Source organism: Apis florea, unplaced genomic scaffold (genome assembly GCF_048593485.1).
Source record: "Apis florea isolate Af1SG1 unplaced genomic scaffold, ASM4859348v1 contig_3496_pilon, whole genome shotgun sequence".
Classification (NCBI taxonomy): domain Eukaryota; kingdom Metazoa; phylum Arthropoda; class Insecta; order Hymenoptera; family Apidae; genus Apis; species Apis florea.
In genome coordinates, this window is record NW_028256773.1 from 4358518 (window position 1) to 4375953 (window position 17436).

General features: G+C 25.9%; 1 protein-coding gene and 1 long non-coding RNA gene across 5 annotated transcripts in view; one reads left to right on the forward strand and one right to left on the reverse strand.

The window, feature by feature from the left end:
• Window positions 1-6489, reverse strand: part of LOC147656775 (uncharacterized) — a 30786-nt gene extending 24297 nt beyond the window's left edge. For 2 of the 4 annotated variants that reach the window (XR_015293861.1, XR_015293857.1), the window contains exon 1: window positions 6273-6489. This is a non-coding gene — a long non-coding RNA (uncharacterized LOC147656775). The remainder of the gene's footprint in view (window positions 1-6272) is intronic. The other 2 variants (XR_015293854.1, XR_015293855.1) reach the window with 2 other exon arrangements.
• Window positions 1-17436, forward strand: part of LOC100863879 (uncharacterized) — a 71231-nt gene that overhangs the window by 45577 nt on the left and 8218 nt on the right. The window contains exon 8 of the mRNA XM_012494611.3: window positions 2339-3241. Coding sequence (XP_012350065.2) covers window positions 2339-3241 — 903 coding nt within the window. The remainder of the gene's footprint in view (window positions 1-2338; window positions 3242-17436) is intronic.

Sequence of the window (17436 nt, forward strand, 5' to 3'; positions counted from 1 at the left end):
TATTGTAATTTTTTTGATTATATAAATGTTGCAATAATATGTGTAAAAATTATTATTAGCGATACAAATACATTTATTGTTGTACATTTAATTAATATAATAACACAGGATTATTTTAATTACGAAAAGCAGAGCGCGTATTTCCATATGAATGAACAAAGCCTGACATATAATATAATCAAAATGACCCAGTTTTAACGGGTCACACGGTATAGTCGTAAAAGTGTATCCCGCTAAATGTGCGTCCCTGAATGCAAGTGCATTGACCTATGTGCCACGTCTACGTAGGTTTCCTTCCCACCCTCTTCTTCACCCTAACGTGTTTCTTTTATTTTCCCTCTACCGGTAAGTTCCTTTTTACCTCGCTGATTTCGGGCTCTACGTTTGCGTCGGTAATTTCTCCCTTCTTTTTTTTTTTTACGTTGCGACAAAAAGTATTCGTCCTTTCTCCGTCATTAATTCTCTCTCTCTTTTCCACCGCGTCGATCGATTATCTTCTTCCTTTCCTCGCGTCGAATATCGGAAGTAATTTAGATTCTAATGGATCGGGAAGAAATGAATGCAGTTCGCATCACGAATGGGTAAGAATCGAGCGATTCTTATTAAGAAAGAAGATACGATCGTTTGAACGCGAGATGTTCGTAGAAATATTTCTACGATATTGCGAATTTAAAAGAGTTTTGGAAGAAGTGATTTTCTTGGAAGAAATTTGATGCCGAAATAAATGACAATTGCTATAAAAATGAGATTGAAGAATCCTTTATTATTTTTATTATATTAATAATTTATGAAGTCCGATAATATTACGTACAATTGAAAAGTAAGTCAATTTTTTAATTTTAATTACTGTGAGAGATTACTAGATAATGTAAGAAAATCTGCAAAGGAAACATCGTGTTATATTGTACGATTTTTAATTCTAAAAATTTTTTGCAATAAAATATTAAATAATTTAATTAGCAAAATATTTTTTAATTTACCAATTATTTCCAATTCTAATTTTAAGAAGTAAAAAATAAATGCGACAAAATTAACTTAAAAACTGTGACATAACCTAATTTCCATGATAATGAATCTTCCATATTTATGTATGTAACGTGAACTATTAATCAAAACTATTAATCATAAATTATTGTTAACATTCAACATAACTATAATTCTCTCATCGTTTCAAATTTTTCCTTTTTTTCAATTTGGCCGACTTTGCCAAGTATTTTTTTCTTCTCACTTTTCGTTACTATTCATCATTATTCGTTTCTATCTTTTTTTTAATAACACAATCTTGTCTCGTTTCTTTTCATTTGAATTTTATCATCTTAACTCGTATGAAAATAATATAGAAATAGAGAAAAAAATATCTTCATATTCCTCAAATCTTTATATCTAGAAAAAAAAAAAAAATTACATTTTACATTTGCAGAAAATCTGCTTCTTCATCTGTTATGTTAGAAACTATTAAACGAGAATTATCTTATGAGAAAAAGCATCTATTGTTACTCTCGAGCGCATCTTATTATATTTCCAGAGTGTTATACGTGCGATATTACATCACGCGCGCGGTAGACCGGCAATATATATAATTGTAATTACGTAATTTTGCATCAAATCGTTTCGGTTCACATGAATCATGGTTATCATAAGTGATTCACGTAGCCGTAAATAACTTTTTTTATTATTACAAATCAGGAAAAAATCGATAAATAGAGCTACTATTATTTAATATCAGAGATGTTAAATGAGTATGATGATATGTTGTATAATTAGCAGTGTTCCATATTATTACTCAGAATGAAGTTGAAAGTAAAAGAAGGATATTAGTAAATGAAAAGATAATGATAAAATATTTTTATAATATTTTGAAAAAATCAATTTGTAGTAATATTGTGATTATTGTGATTATAATTAATTTAGAAAAATTAAATTAATTCTTTATACAAAATATATATTTGAGAAAGTTGAATTAGAATAGAAAATGAATATAATCGTGAATGAATCATGCAATTGTATTTTTTTTTTTCCTTGACTATTATTGGACATTAACAAGAAAGGAAGATGTTTAATGGTCTAATAAGATTTCATTTATTACATTTCTCGTTTTAAATTAAGATTAATGCCTTATATTTTTTTTGAATAGAATTAACATCCATTAATTTTTCAATTTTCGAATTATATAAATATATATATTTCGAAAAATATTAAACATTGTAAAACTTAACTTGAAAATTGAACAAAAAAATTGTTGTAAAATACAAATACATATATTAAATCATAATATTCTATTATCGATAAAGAAATGTTTTAGCTAATAAAGATATTTTTTTTTTTTATTACATTTCAGACGGATTTAAACGCGCGTACCAAATCCTGCTACACTGGGCGAAGCAGGGAGGTTCGGAAGACAACATCACCGTGGTTGTGGTCCTGTTAACACCAGCGAACGCGATCGCAGCCAGACCTCTAAACGCCCATCCGTACCTTCGTTTACAAGTGAATGATATACTCGAAAAAATGAATTCAAAAGACAAACCGCTCTTTATGGATATCGATGATGCCCATAATGCGATCAACTCGAACATCCTGAAACAATCTATGATCTCTCACGAGCCACGTGACGACGACGACGCTATATTAGCGGCCAGTAATGGAAAACATGAAAATGGCGACACTGATTATGATTATTCCGATTTGGGGCCCGAGACCAACGTAGACGCGATCGATGACGTGACCACTATGCCTGTGAAAAATCTTTCCTACGAATTTTACAAAGACGACGATATTTGCCATGAGGATGGCCAACCCGACAATGACTCGAACATTCTCGACAATAGGGACATCGACGAATCTATCAATGCTAACCTAAATGCCAACACCAATATAATAACGCACGAACAGATCACTGATAATAATTTACACGAAAACGATGATGACGATGATGATGAGGACGATGACGAAGTGGACGAAAACGATGACAATGACAATAATGATGATGAATTGCATCAAGATAACGATGATGTTCCCGATGACGAGGTTATGGTATCTAAAACAGTTGAAGATGATATTCCTGAAAACGAGATAATCTGTGAAAAAATGAATAACGAGATTTGCGAACAACTTATGGAAAATATAGTGGACGAGAAGAAAACGCGTGTGGAGGACCAAGCAGATACGCCACAAGATGTCGTTGATGATGTCGCCGGTCCTGTGGACTATGACGAATCACCGCCATCACCGCAAGCTAACAGTAAGTGTGAACTACAAAGTAAACCACGTTTCTATGAACGACCTATTTCCTCATGGATCGCAAGGTGCGTGTTAGTGTTTGGAAAGTTTATTTTCTTGAGTTTCGTGTCAGTATACGATTTTTCGAGCTTCTGAGGCGAATAGTGAATTTTCTTGATTTGTAGATAAGATCTTGATAAATTTTCTTCGCGATTAAAGTTTTTTTTCGTTTTAGGTTAGTTACTAATGTTTTGGAAATCCAGTTTCAGCGTAAAAGTAAAATTGATAATTCAATTTAAAAATACTATCTTTGGTTTTTATTTTAATTAGATATATTAATTATTAACTTTGTCGAGAAACACAATCATAATTATTGCACAAATAATGAAAGAATTAAAATAATATTACGTATGAGATAACCTAATATTAGATATTAGAATAGAGTCGATCAAATCATTCTCTTTTTGTAAATTTTATGCAAAAATTTTATAATAGATAGATAAATAGAAACAATATTATTTTGCTCAAAAATTGAAAAAATTGAGTAATTATGAATAAATATTAATTTGTTACCAATATTTTAATATTAATATTATACCTGAAACTGAAAATTTCTAAAAGATATTATTTAGAATAACTTTGTGGACATTTTTATTTGTGGACATATATATAAATATTTTTTGAAGATTCAATGAAATAATTAAATTATGCAGAATATTATGTAATAAATTGCTGCAATTAAAATAGAGATAATTCCCCGTGTAAAATATTTTTATAATTTATAGGAAGAAATGCGAGGAACGGATACGTGTTCGCATTTATAAAAAGAAAAATATTACGCGTTTGATTAATAAGAAATAACGCAACAAAAATAAGTTTACAATCAAGACTAGATTCGTTTTAAATTGAAACAAGTAGAAGTAGATTGTAAAATATAAGTGCTATATGATGAAGCATCTTATGCGAAGGACATATTAATTCAAGTTGATTTTTCTTATGTAGTTTATAAAAGATCTGTGAAAAAATTTTAAAAGTAAAATGTAAAACTATTTTTCTTATCAGTTTTTATATCATTTATATCATTTGATATGGATAGACTTTAATTTTACAGTTTTTTTTATTAATTATATTTATATCTTTTAACAAATAACTTAATCTTTATTAAACATGATTATTATATTATATCATAATTCTTTTTAAAAAAAAAAATATATAGATTTCTTTTTCGTATTTTATCTATTTATAAATAGGTAAAAAAAGAGTTATGGACAAAAATTTATTTGCTTTTAATGCATAAAAAATGGCAATAATAAATATTTTAAAAATAGTTTTTTTTTTTCAAATAAAAAAGATTACTCATTCAAGATTATTTAAGATTATTTATCAACTTAAAGTTATATTATTAGTCGTATATCTATTGAAAAGAAAATTAACTTGATTAATAGTTCTATTATTTATAATTACGAAATTTAATTATTGAAATTTTTTTTGTCTTTAATTACAATCTATACAATGTACATATTCAACTTTTTAAATTTATTTTATTTCAAAAACTGTATTATACAATTTAACAATTTTTTTATACATATATTTCTTTGTAAATTATACTTTGTTGTAAATTTTTTTCAATCTTAATTTTTTTTTTTTTTTAATAATTCTCTAATTTCTTATCGAAGAGAAAAGAAAGGAAATTTTGAATATTTATTCAAAATTTTACGAGAAAAGCACCTGTTTAGTTTTTTGATAAAGCTGCAACATCTCTTTCCATTCGCGTCGAAAGGTTGGATTTCGATTAATTCAGAGAAACCGGTTAGAAAGAAGGTCGATGCCATTGGATATTTTTGACCATCGTTACGTGAAACTTGCATTATCTTACGCACCAGTAAAGAATTCAGAGAAATGTAATCTTAACTAATCAATATATATATCTTATAAAATTAAAAAGATATTCAATCAAACTACAAATTGTTAAGTTCAGTCTGATATAAATAATGAAAAATCCTTCTTCTAATTTATATTTTGAAAGTCCACAAATGTATAAAATCTTATAAATCTATTATCTATTTATAAATTAAATATTTCATGTTATTTGAGATATTCTCTAAATCAGCACAAAATTATTTAATAATGATTTTCATATTTGTTAAATTAGGAATTCCTTCTTCTAATTTATATTTTGAAAATCCACAAATGTATAAAATCTTATAAATCTATTATCTATTTATAAATTAAATATTTCATGTTATTTGAGATATTCTCTAAATCAGCACAAAATTATTTAAGAATGATTTTCATATTTGTTAAATTAGGAATTAATTCAAAGTGAAAAATTTTTTCTTAATATAAATTATTAATTTTTAAAAATTCTCAATCATGAAAATAATTATTGTTCAATTGAAATATTTTAAAAAATATTCATTTCTTCTTACTTTTTCTAATTTTTAAATTTCCTTATTTAAAATTGGATTCAAAAATTTGTTTTTATTAAAAAACAATATTATACAACAATCTAAATCCAAATTGTATAATTTTATATCGAAATTCAATGAGAATCGTTTGCTTAAAATATCTGTTAAATCTATAAGAGATATTATTCACAAACATAACCTCAATAATATAACCTCAATAATATATTAAGATAAAATATTAATACTTTCTCATAAAATGTTAATAATTAACTTTTCATTACTTACTTTAATTTCAATGATAATTTACTTTTACTTTTTTTTATATGCATAAGTGTAATTATATTTCAAAACACGGCAATAAATTAATTACCATCTATAGTATATAATAAATTTTTATATTTTTATGAAGAAATCTTACTATATACGCGATATAAATTATACACGCAAATATTCACACTGCAACGATCAATCTTACGTGAAAGTACTTTTCATATTGATGGATTACCAAAAAAAAAAAAAAAAAAAAAAGTAATCGTGAACTTTCTTAAATTTTCCGCGATAGAATCATTTCTACATTGTAATTTTCTCATCGTCAAATTTGGTCTGACCGGATAATTTGGATAAATTGTCCGATATCGTGCTTACCTCATAAATATGAATGTCAAACGTGGGACGTTCTTTGCTGTTCTCTCCATCGGCCACGATCCCGGCCCACTTTCCGCTGCACTTCGGCTTTCACCACCTTGTGCCAGTCACTGCACTTCCTGCACTGATTGTCATCCTCCGCACAAAACTTCTAATCTTCTTCCGAGGTCTGAATCTTCCTCTATCCCTTCCTTTCTCTTCTACCTACACCTGTTTCCTATCGAAATTCTACTTGTATTTCGTCAAATATATATATATATATATACACGAATATACCATATACATTCGAATTTAAAATCTTTGCAATGCCAAGATAAAAATAGTTTATAATAATTTATTAGATTGTTCGAAAAAAGAAAGTCTTTTTTATTTGCATGTGATTATGATAGTCAAAAGTATAATATGTAGTTATTTGAAATTTAATGTTGTCATTTATTATCTTTTTAATTATTAAATAATTATAGTTTAAATTATCTGTGAAATTTATCTCTTTTAAATTCATTGTTCATTTGTGAGTTTAATTAAATTAACTCATTGTTTTAGATCTTTTGTTGAAGTAATCTAAGTTGTATCAATAATAATTCGTTAGCACATAAATATATATATATATATATATATATATATATATATATGAAATAAATAAATAACATGGATTATATTTATTATATTTATTTGATATATAAATATAAAAAACAATTTCCAAGTTTCTTAAATAATAATTAAGAAAAGATTAAATGAAAAAAATTAAATTTTGAAAGCATAAATTTCATTATTCTTTGTTTTCTTTTTAATGAATAATATATAATAAAAATCTAAAGTGATCGTTTTGAATTTTGTGATAGATTCTTGCAAGGGGTAATATTTTAAGAGAATGAAACATTGAATATTTTTGTCACTGTGCAACAGGAAAGCGTTACCGACGGTTTTCTTCGAAGCACAGCACGATATTAAAAAAGGAGAACCGTCATGACACTTACGTGCCAAAGAAGCCACGTATGCCGTTCATGTATGCGCGCAGTTATTCACTGTACCACGCCCCTCTTTTTCCATCTATCTAAATTTATCTGGGCATGCAGTCGCAAGGTCGTTTTATTCCTATTATATTTTCTGTGAATTTTCCTAATATTTAATTAATAAATGTTACATTCCGAAACATCATAGTCGAAAGAAAGATAGTTAAATTTTTACGATTGAAAAAATTCGGTGCAAGTGATATACGATTTTTCTATTAAATTCTATTTAAAAAAAATTAATAATTTCTTATTAATTTTTTCGATATAATGAAATCTAGTAAATCTCGTAATGTGATAAAATTATTTTATATAGAAATTTTAAAAAAATTAAAAAATTTATTTGAAATATAAAAATTTATAATATTAAATTCTATTTTTATTTTTCCTTTCAAAGATTTGTAAATTATAAATTGAAAATGTAATTTTTTGTTATTATTATTTTTATTTCCATAATATTTCATATAATATTTTAAAATAAATATTTTCATATCATTTTCATAATATTTTCAATGAAATTATTATTTAATATCAGTTTTTTGCTAAGATATTTATTGTAAAATATAATTTTCTTTATTAATTATTATATATTTTAATTTAAAAGTATTAAAAACCTCTTATATCGTTGTTGATAATTGTGCGATTACACGTGCGCAAAATTTATACTGTCAAATTTACCGCCATACAGCAGAAGTATCTCGAATCATCGTCAATATGTATGATTGGACTCGAGAGTCGCAATGCATTTCGATTGGCGCACGAGTGAACAGTCGTTGGCCAATCGTGCGGCATGCCGCGTGGGTCGACTGGAAGGGGGTTCCGGCAGTTGGACTCGAGCCCCGGAGGATTGCGAATGTGCGTCTTCTTTGGTCTTGCTCGAAGTGTTTTCGTGGTGTGAAACCAGTCGGATTTGTGTATTGTGAATTTCGATAAAGTTCGTCGATTATTTCTATTGGGACGTATATCGATAGAAAATCTTTGTAGAATTTCGTGTAATATTCAGAAGCAGACGGTGCCAGCGAGAGAGCGTTCTCTAAGGTACGTTAATCACGTCCACCATGAACGGTCTACGATGAATTTAAATTTGGAACGGACGCCGGCCGGCGTTGAATGTTCGCCGGTCGATTTCGTGTCATTCTTTGGATTCCTTAGCCGATTTTCGAAACGTTGTTCGCGATGTTAGCTTGTTCACAAACCGTCATAATGTTTTCTTATTTGTCTCACGAGAGGGCCAAGCTTCGCCACGGGCTTGGCTGAATTTCTCAGAAACGAATTCAAACGGTTTCACGTTGATGTCTAGCCAAGACTTGCTACGAGAGTCTTTTTGTTCAGAATTTTAATGGAAGACAAATTCATAATAATTTTTGTTTTCTCCCATTATATAATTTGCAATCTATCTGATTTATTCAATTTGATTTCATTGATCTTCAAAGATTGAGCATTTGTGCAATAGTGATTGTGAGTTTCAAAAATGATTAAAAAAGAAGTATCGTTCTTTATCGACGATATATTTCCTCACCTCAAGCGTGTAAATGAAACGCAGTATTTACGGTTCATGGACACAGTGTGACGTTAGCAAAATGGTGCAATTCAAAAGTTTTTTATTTCTTAATTTATGATCAAATTTAAATTGAATAAATTTTATTAGACAATTTATCATATATAAAAAAGTTGCAGATTCAAATATAATCTTAGCGTATATTTTGTCGTCCGTATTTGATGTTATGTTTTGATTTATTTTATGTCCCAAACTCCTTCAAATGTATTCATATAACAACGATATGAAGTTGAAAAATTGACAGCTCGTTTGTTTGATGTGTGTATAACCTTTATTAGTTTTAGCTAAGAATGATAGAATATTACACATTATTGCGATATAGATTATGCGTAGAAACATTTTCAAACAGTAGGTATTACAGACGTATCGTAACCGTTTAATTATAAACAAAGTATCTCAGAGTATTTCTGAATCTCTTAAATTAATTTTTTAATTTATGACTGTTATTAAATGAATTGATTTTCGACATAACCAAATATATACATTTTTTACAGATTTATAATTTTATGATAAACCTTATTGATTTTTATTACAAATTTATAATTTACATTTGATTAATTTATAATATGATAAAATTCAGAAAAATATCTTATTAAAGAATAAAATCATAAAACGTATAAATGACTGTTTAATTTTCATAATAAATATTTTGCAAGAAGATTATTATTATTATAGGTTTTTATCAAATATAAAAAATATTTTTTATATTACAAAAATTCAAATCCAGAGAAATTACTTACTAAATTTACTTGAATTTGAAATAACTTAAAATGTAAATGTTTTATCTGTTTTATACTACATTAAAACATGCGTAACTTAAATATATAAAAGTAATATGTTGAAAATATGATGGTGGATTTGCAATGCAAGGCGTATTGTTTAATTTTTTTATCATTTCACCCGTATTCGTTTCAATAATATCTACAGTTATCTTTTAACATTACAATAAATTGTTCATGCAATTAGCATTTGAATACGGGTTTCCACCATCTACATTATCAAATAATATAACTAAAATAAAATAATAAAAAATATATATTACATTTTTGAAAATTTATTTCTAACAATAATTGGTAGAGTTTTGTTTATTAATTTCATCAATCATATTACACGAGACAGTACTTTTGTATTATAATTATTATAAAATGAATAATTTATTTCCATATGTGAATTAAATTTGTGTTTGGCTCTTGAAAGAACTATGTATTCATATCTATATCACAATTTCAAACGTCAAATATAACGTCATAATGTTAAAAATATTAAGAGATTACTATTATATGAATTATATGACTCACAGAAAAAAATATCAAGATATACAATAAATTATATCTTCATCATCTTTCTTTTTTTTTTAAGAATTTATCTTTTTCGATAAATTCTTATAATTTTTTTTTAAAGTACTTAGCGACTTTCTTTATCTTTCAATCTTTTCATTTATATAAAATATAAATTTAAAAAAAACTTAACAAATCCTATCTATTTTTTGTTACAAATGGAAAAAAATTTTTATTTCAACACGCAATATATTGAAAAAACGATCATCAAATAAACGTTTGTTCTATGACAAAACGTAATTAATTATTTTGTACATTGTTTACGAAACAGGCATTTATTAATTTGTTAAAAGTAACGTTTTTAAAAAACGTTGGAAACCTAAAAAAAAGAACTAATTAGCGATTATGAAATGGAAAATAGGACGCAAGGTGTAATTAAGAAATAAAAAGTTGAAATCCCCAATGGCGTTTCTTATTCATATAATATTTGAAGCTGAATATTTTTTGAATCGCGTGCTACTGACCGTATTTGCAGTTTCGAAAGCCCGAAAAGATAGAACGTCTAGCGGTCGGTTTACCGTGTCACGACATTAGCGAGGTTCTCGTCTGCAAGCTGGTAATTGGATCTAACCTGGTGTATCGGCTTACTTCAAACTTAAGTAAATTACACTAGCATACGACGCGTTGCGTTCTTCGTGGTCGCGATCTTCAACGCACTAATAATAAATAGGAAGATAAGATTATGCGTATATCGTGGGTTGAAATTTGATACGCGATCTTTGACTTAAATACAAAAACTGTAAAAGATACTGGAATTATTTTAATAACAAATTTAGAAACTTGTGCTGGATAAAATTCAAATAAGTAAAATTAATAATAATAGAAAATAAATTTTATTCGATAATTGATAAATATTCCAATCGAACAATGATTTATTTGAATAATTTTTTCTACAAATTTATTTTAAAATACTGTTTAAAACTGGGAAAAAATGAAGAAAATAAAAATTCATTTATATTATCATACATAGATATTCTATTTATTGAGTTGGTTCAATATGAATTAAATAGTACATAAAACTTTAAATGCATTATTAAATACTTTGGGATAATGTAGCTAATAGAAATGTATAATATGATAAAACCATATTAACCGGTTAACTACGCTTTACTGGTTGCTGACACTGTACTATATCCTATGATCAAATAATTATATTTCCCCTGTGCTCGAATATTGAACGTTCAATCGGTTATTATCTGAATATCCGGCCATTCAATTCTCAAGGATGTTTTCAACAAAAAGTATTGTATAGAAATATAGATTTTCAATAAAATTGAAAATAAAATTGAAAAATTGAAAAATAGAAAGCACATAGGATTTCTTAGGACTGTTCGTTATTCTGAATTTTTAGAATTTAAAAAGGAACGACAATTTCAAGTTAATATATTTTATTTATAAATAAAAAGAAAACTGTATAAATATCAGTTGTTATCTCGATGAGAAAATGAGAAAGAGAAATTATAATATAAATATAAATTTTTGTTTTAATTAATTTTCCAAACAATTAAACAATTATTTGTTATAAGATTTCAGATTTTTATATTTCTTTTATTTTTCACAATTTTCCTTTGTTTAAACATTTGAACATGATTGTTTCAATTATTCATTAGTATTACAAATATTTAAATATTTCATTTATATCTCATTACATTGTAGCCTTTATATATATATATGTATATTATTTATATTATGGTATATATGTCTCGTATTCCTTCAACTTACGACGGAAATTTGATACTGGACCACCACTTGAGATAACTACTATTTCTTCTTATTTTCGAATGTGATATGTATCAGTATATATGCGTTTTCTTTTTTAATTTTGTTCTAAAATATTTAGAATCTTCTATGAAGATTCTTTTCAGATGAAAATTTTCAACACCTTCAATATTAGAATAGGTTAATATTATTATAATTAAAAATAAAAATAATACTTCTCGCGAGAATAATCTTTTTTTTTTTTTTAGTATTAAATTGACATTTCGTGATGAGGACCTTCGATATATGCACAAGGTTAAGTCTATTTTTAATATGCGATACTTTCTCGTTTGTGTTTCCGCGATAATGTGGAGAATACATGATTGGATAATTATTGAGGGGATTTTATACAACAGCAGCTTCACATTATTCAATAATATTACAGAAAACGGAATTGTCTCTCGTAATGCAATATTATTAGTATTCTTACTATGGTTTAGAATAAGTCAAGCGCGCACGAACCTTTGAAACCTTAACATGGCGACGCCATATTAGAAAAATTGGATCATTATTTTAACTTATAAAAAAAATTAAATTTATACATTCTTTTTTTATTATAAATATTTTTAATTTGAAATATTGTTTTAATTAAAATGAATTCGAATAAGATGCAAATTAAAACATGCTTATTTTAATCAAATTTATACCTGTGTTTAATCTTAAGCTTTAATCTAAATTCATTTTTAATTATTATATTGTGATCGAGTGATCACAATTCGACCGTCTTTAACGTTTAACGATCATGCAAGAAATAGAACATATTGCAATTCTTAGTTCCGTTTGACGCAAGAGGAAGTAGAATGAAAACGGCGATTTCAATTGGAAACCTTTCAGTCATCCTATTATATTCACGATGAATGTAGTTTTAGTAAACTATCGCATTCATTGTTCATGTAAAACCGATAATTTAATCCAATAGCAGCTGTTCGAGAGATCATTATTATTACAATTGTAAATAACTTTTACATTCGTTCGAGTAATTGCTGAGTCGTCTAATTTTTCAATTTATTCATTATTAACAATATTTTCAATTTATAATGTTGAAAATCATTGAGGAATAAAATTAAAATGATATGAATGTAACGTTAAAATATTATTACATATCATACAAAATATCATTTACTAAAAATTGGTATCTATAACTTGTATTATTATCATCGTGTAATTAATGTTACGCTATTAACATAATATAATAATAAAAAAAATTGTTAGATCTAGAATTTAAAAAATTAATAATAAATCTACTTACTTATGAAATTACCTATATAATAAAGCTATAAATTTCATAAAGAAGTAGTAGCGTAATTTATTTTATTACAATCATTTTTTAAAATATTCGAAAAGATAAGAAATATATATGCATTATGTATATTCGAATAAAAAAACATACTCTGAAAAATTGATAACAATTTTAAAATGTCTTGGATAAAGAATATAGAATACATTTTTTCATCTTTTTTTAATATAATTTTTATTTATAAAAGATCGTGGAAAAATCATCAATACATAAATATATCATCGATATCTTGTCAGACATAGATAATGATATCGATTCATTATCAGCCTCTATTAATTGTAAGTTGGATATTATAATTTCAATTACAGTATTTTTCTTGTATAACCGAGCCAAATTCTAGTCGTAGAAAGTTAGGTTAGGTTGGAAATTCAACTGAAAAAAATTCTTTTTTTTTTACACATGACCATCACTCTCCATTCCAATTCGAATATCGTTCAAATTTCTATACATTAGATTTGTCACGGAAACTGGCATGCGCGTGAAAAATATTTTTCTGTCGAACTGTATACTACGTGTACCGAATCACGGTAATGTCAGGTGCAGTTTAGAGAGACCAAGTTTCGAATAGCGGGAGAGTCTCGGTTCTTTTTTATTTTTCCTGTCTCTGTTCTGCTTGCTGTCGTCGGTTTAAAATTAGCTCTCCCTTGCTCTCTATATGCTATACCAGGCTGGATCTGTGATGCGTTGCACGGTTGAAACGTAGAAAAAAAGGAAGATCGAAGAAACAGAGGGAAAAGGAATAAAAAAAGAAAATAACGTTAGGGATACAACGGTCCTCTTTCGATATCTTCTTAAAACTTACTTTTTTTTTTCTTTTTTTTGTTTTCTCTCTAATTCTAATGAATCGTAGTGGGTTTGCTAGGTTAGGTTAAGTTGTTATCACAATACTGCTTTGCTTAGCAAGAATTTTGAAGAAATGTAAACAAACACGGTCTCATTTTATAATCGTATATATTTTTATTCACTTTGTAGAATAATAAAATCCTTTTTCTATACTAAATAAGTCAATTCATAATCAGTGGTAATTAAATTAATAGCATTTCTATAATATAAATATATTGTATATACAATATAACATTATTTTTTAGTACGAGAAGAAATATGAATTATATTTAGATGTTGTAGAAGTTTTTCAACAATATATAACTTCATAATGTAAACATAACATAAAAAAGATGTGTAAAGAAACATAACATATAAGAAGTTTGCAATAAAATGAAAATTATTAGCGTACAGTACATAACAAAATTTTAGGCTTTTGCAATTGAAAAAACTTTATTTGGAATAAATATTGGATGAATATTGATTTTAACGCAGTTCGTTGAAAACAAAAATATTTTAATGAATAATACTTTTTATGTTTCTTTGAAAAAATTATATATGCATTTTTTATCGTAAAAAAAAATCGTTAATTGCCACTTGTTTTAATTTAATTTGCTTTGTTTGTTATGAACAAAGAATTTTTTTTTACAAAGAATAGTTTTTGTATCCATGATTTACTTGTAATCATTATGCTTTTTTATGAAATTCATGCTTTTATAAAAATTAAAAATTAATTAAAAAATTGAATTTTTTTTCTTAAATTTTTACTTTTTTAACAAGTGACAGAAATTTGAAATACTATCTACAATGTATATCAAATTTATTAATATCTCAATTATTTTAAAATAATAATAAGAAATTTAAATTTGCACATAAATGATACATGTACAATGCAAAAAATATTTCTATTTATAAGACTAGATATCATCTATAATCTAATCTTATAACATATTTGATATAAAACGATAATTATTGAAATTCATTTCAAATTTGTGAAAGAAACGTAGCCCTTAAACGTGACAGAGCATAATCGAAAAAAAAATCGACCAAGAGAAAAAAAGAATTATCCGGCTAAAATAGTTCTTGACTTGAGAGGAAAACTTGGCGGGTAAAGATATCTCGAAAGTTGCGCACGGAGATCGTTGGAACGAATTCGCGTTGGTGCTAAAGGAACGTTAGAATTAGGAACGAGTTAAGACAACGTTCTCCGCGTGGGTTGCCCTTTTTTTTTTTGGCATCCCTTAAGGCCTGTTTCTGTGTACGTGTACTTACGCTTCTGGCTTCTAGAGACTTCGATTACGTAAAATATATAATAACATTATTGTATATAAATTTTATCCTATTATTAGTTTCACATCGTATTTTTTCTTATTAAGAGGTTATGTTTGTCGTACATAGATATACATGTATGTATATTTAACAGTTACATTCTGATAAAGATAATAAATATTTTCAAGATTATTACACAAATCAAAAAAAAAAAAAAATTGTTGAAATTAAATAAGTTTAGAATTTAGAAATTTCATTGAAAATTATATATACTATGTATACAATTTTGTTTTTATTGCAAAAGTTAGTTTTGTAATATCCCAGACAATCTTAAAATAGCATTAGAATTTAATTTTACAATAAAGAATTCGATATATTCAAGCATATATTTTCCAAAAGGAAGTGTTTTCATTGCATTTGAAGGTGATCTATCTATCGTTTTCTTTACGACGCAAGAAAACTTTATATATAAACTATAAATTCTCCTTCGACTTCCATAACTTCAAAAGTATTTTATGATGGAAATATATAACAGATTATTGAATATACTTTGTACATGATTACATGTAAATATATTATTGGTGTCACAATGTATATATGACATAAGTGTTATAATAATAATAATCTAGCTTAAATGGGATTTTCACCAAACGCAAAATGGAATGGTATGTTAATAAAAATATTCTTATTGCTCTTACGCGATATTTAAAACATAACAACAATTATCTTTTTATTGTTAATTCGCTGCATCATTCGAATATCTTTCTAAAATGTTTAAAAGTAACGTAATTTTTAAAATTCTTGGAAAGATGGATATATCGATTAAATTATTGATTAATAAGCATCTAATAACCATTTAAAATATTATGATAGTATATAAATAATCTTTTTACAATCAGTGTTTATTTTTTTTTTTTAAATATTTCACATTTCGATAAAAGTTTGAAAAATTTCATTGCGGATACAATATTAATTTGATATATGTAATGTTATGTTAATTTTCAGGGAACGAAGTCGTAGAATTTTTTGATTATACGTTAAATAAATAAAAGAAATGATTTGCCACATTACAGAGGTGTAATAAATTGTTATGAAAGTTCGACGGTAAATATTATATTAAAAAAAATTATTATTTAATATTAAATAGATATTAAATAGTAGATAATGAATATTACTTGTAGTTTAGAATATAACTGCGACCTAAAATAAATAAATAAATAATTAAGTGAGTATACATGATTTGCAAATAAAAAAGATTAATAAATATCAGAATTTCTATTTTTAATATGAAACCTATGTATGAAGAATTTTTTAATTTCTCATTGAATATCCTTCCTTTTGTATCCTGAAATTCTTTTAAACACGGATTTATCCAAATAATTGTGCAAATTATATTATATTTTATTCTCCTTTGTTAAAATCATTGCCTCACTGTTCATCAATATTCATTACTTTGTTATTTGCATATCATTAATATTGCACTCTACAACATCATAATAATATTATGTTATCGCTATAAAAGGAAAGACATATTTTATTCTATTTGTTTTAATCATTTTTCAAAGAAAATATTCCATTTAATTCTATCAATGGTAAGTAATTTCGAGAATCCATTTATTTTATGCATGACGTTTTTTATGTTTTACAATATTTACAACTTTATTAGTAATTATATTACAATGATTCTAAATTTATATATATATATATATATATATATTTATTTATTTCACATTCTTAGCAAATAATTTATCGATTCGAGAGTTTTGAATTTAATATTCATACAGTAATTCATCGAGAAGGCTAGTATGATTTATGAGGATTATTACTTTTTGCTTCAATAATTTTGGCAGAGGTTTTATTTATTAAAAAATATTATAAGTTGATGATAAATTGCAGAATTTAATAATGACTTTTAAAGATTAATTATAATTGTACATATAATTTGAAACAAAATTTTCTGACTCAAATGAAAATTATGTAAATTAATCTTGATAATGACGTACATTTTTTTGGAGGAATCATTAAACTAATGTTTTTCAACAATTTCAAATATTTATTTTAATTATAAGATCTTTTCAATTATTCCCCTCTTTCTGCTCGTAAATCTTGAAGG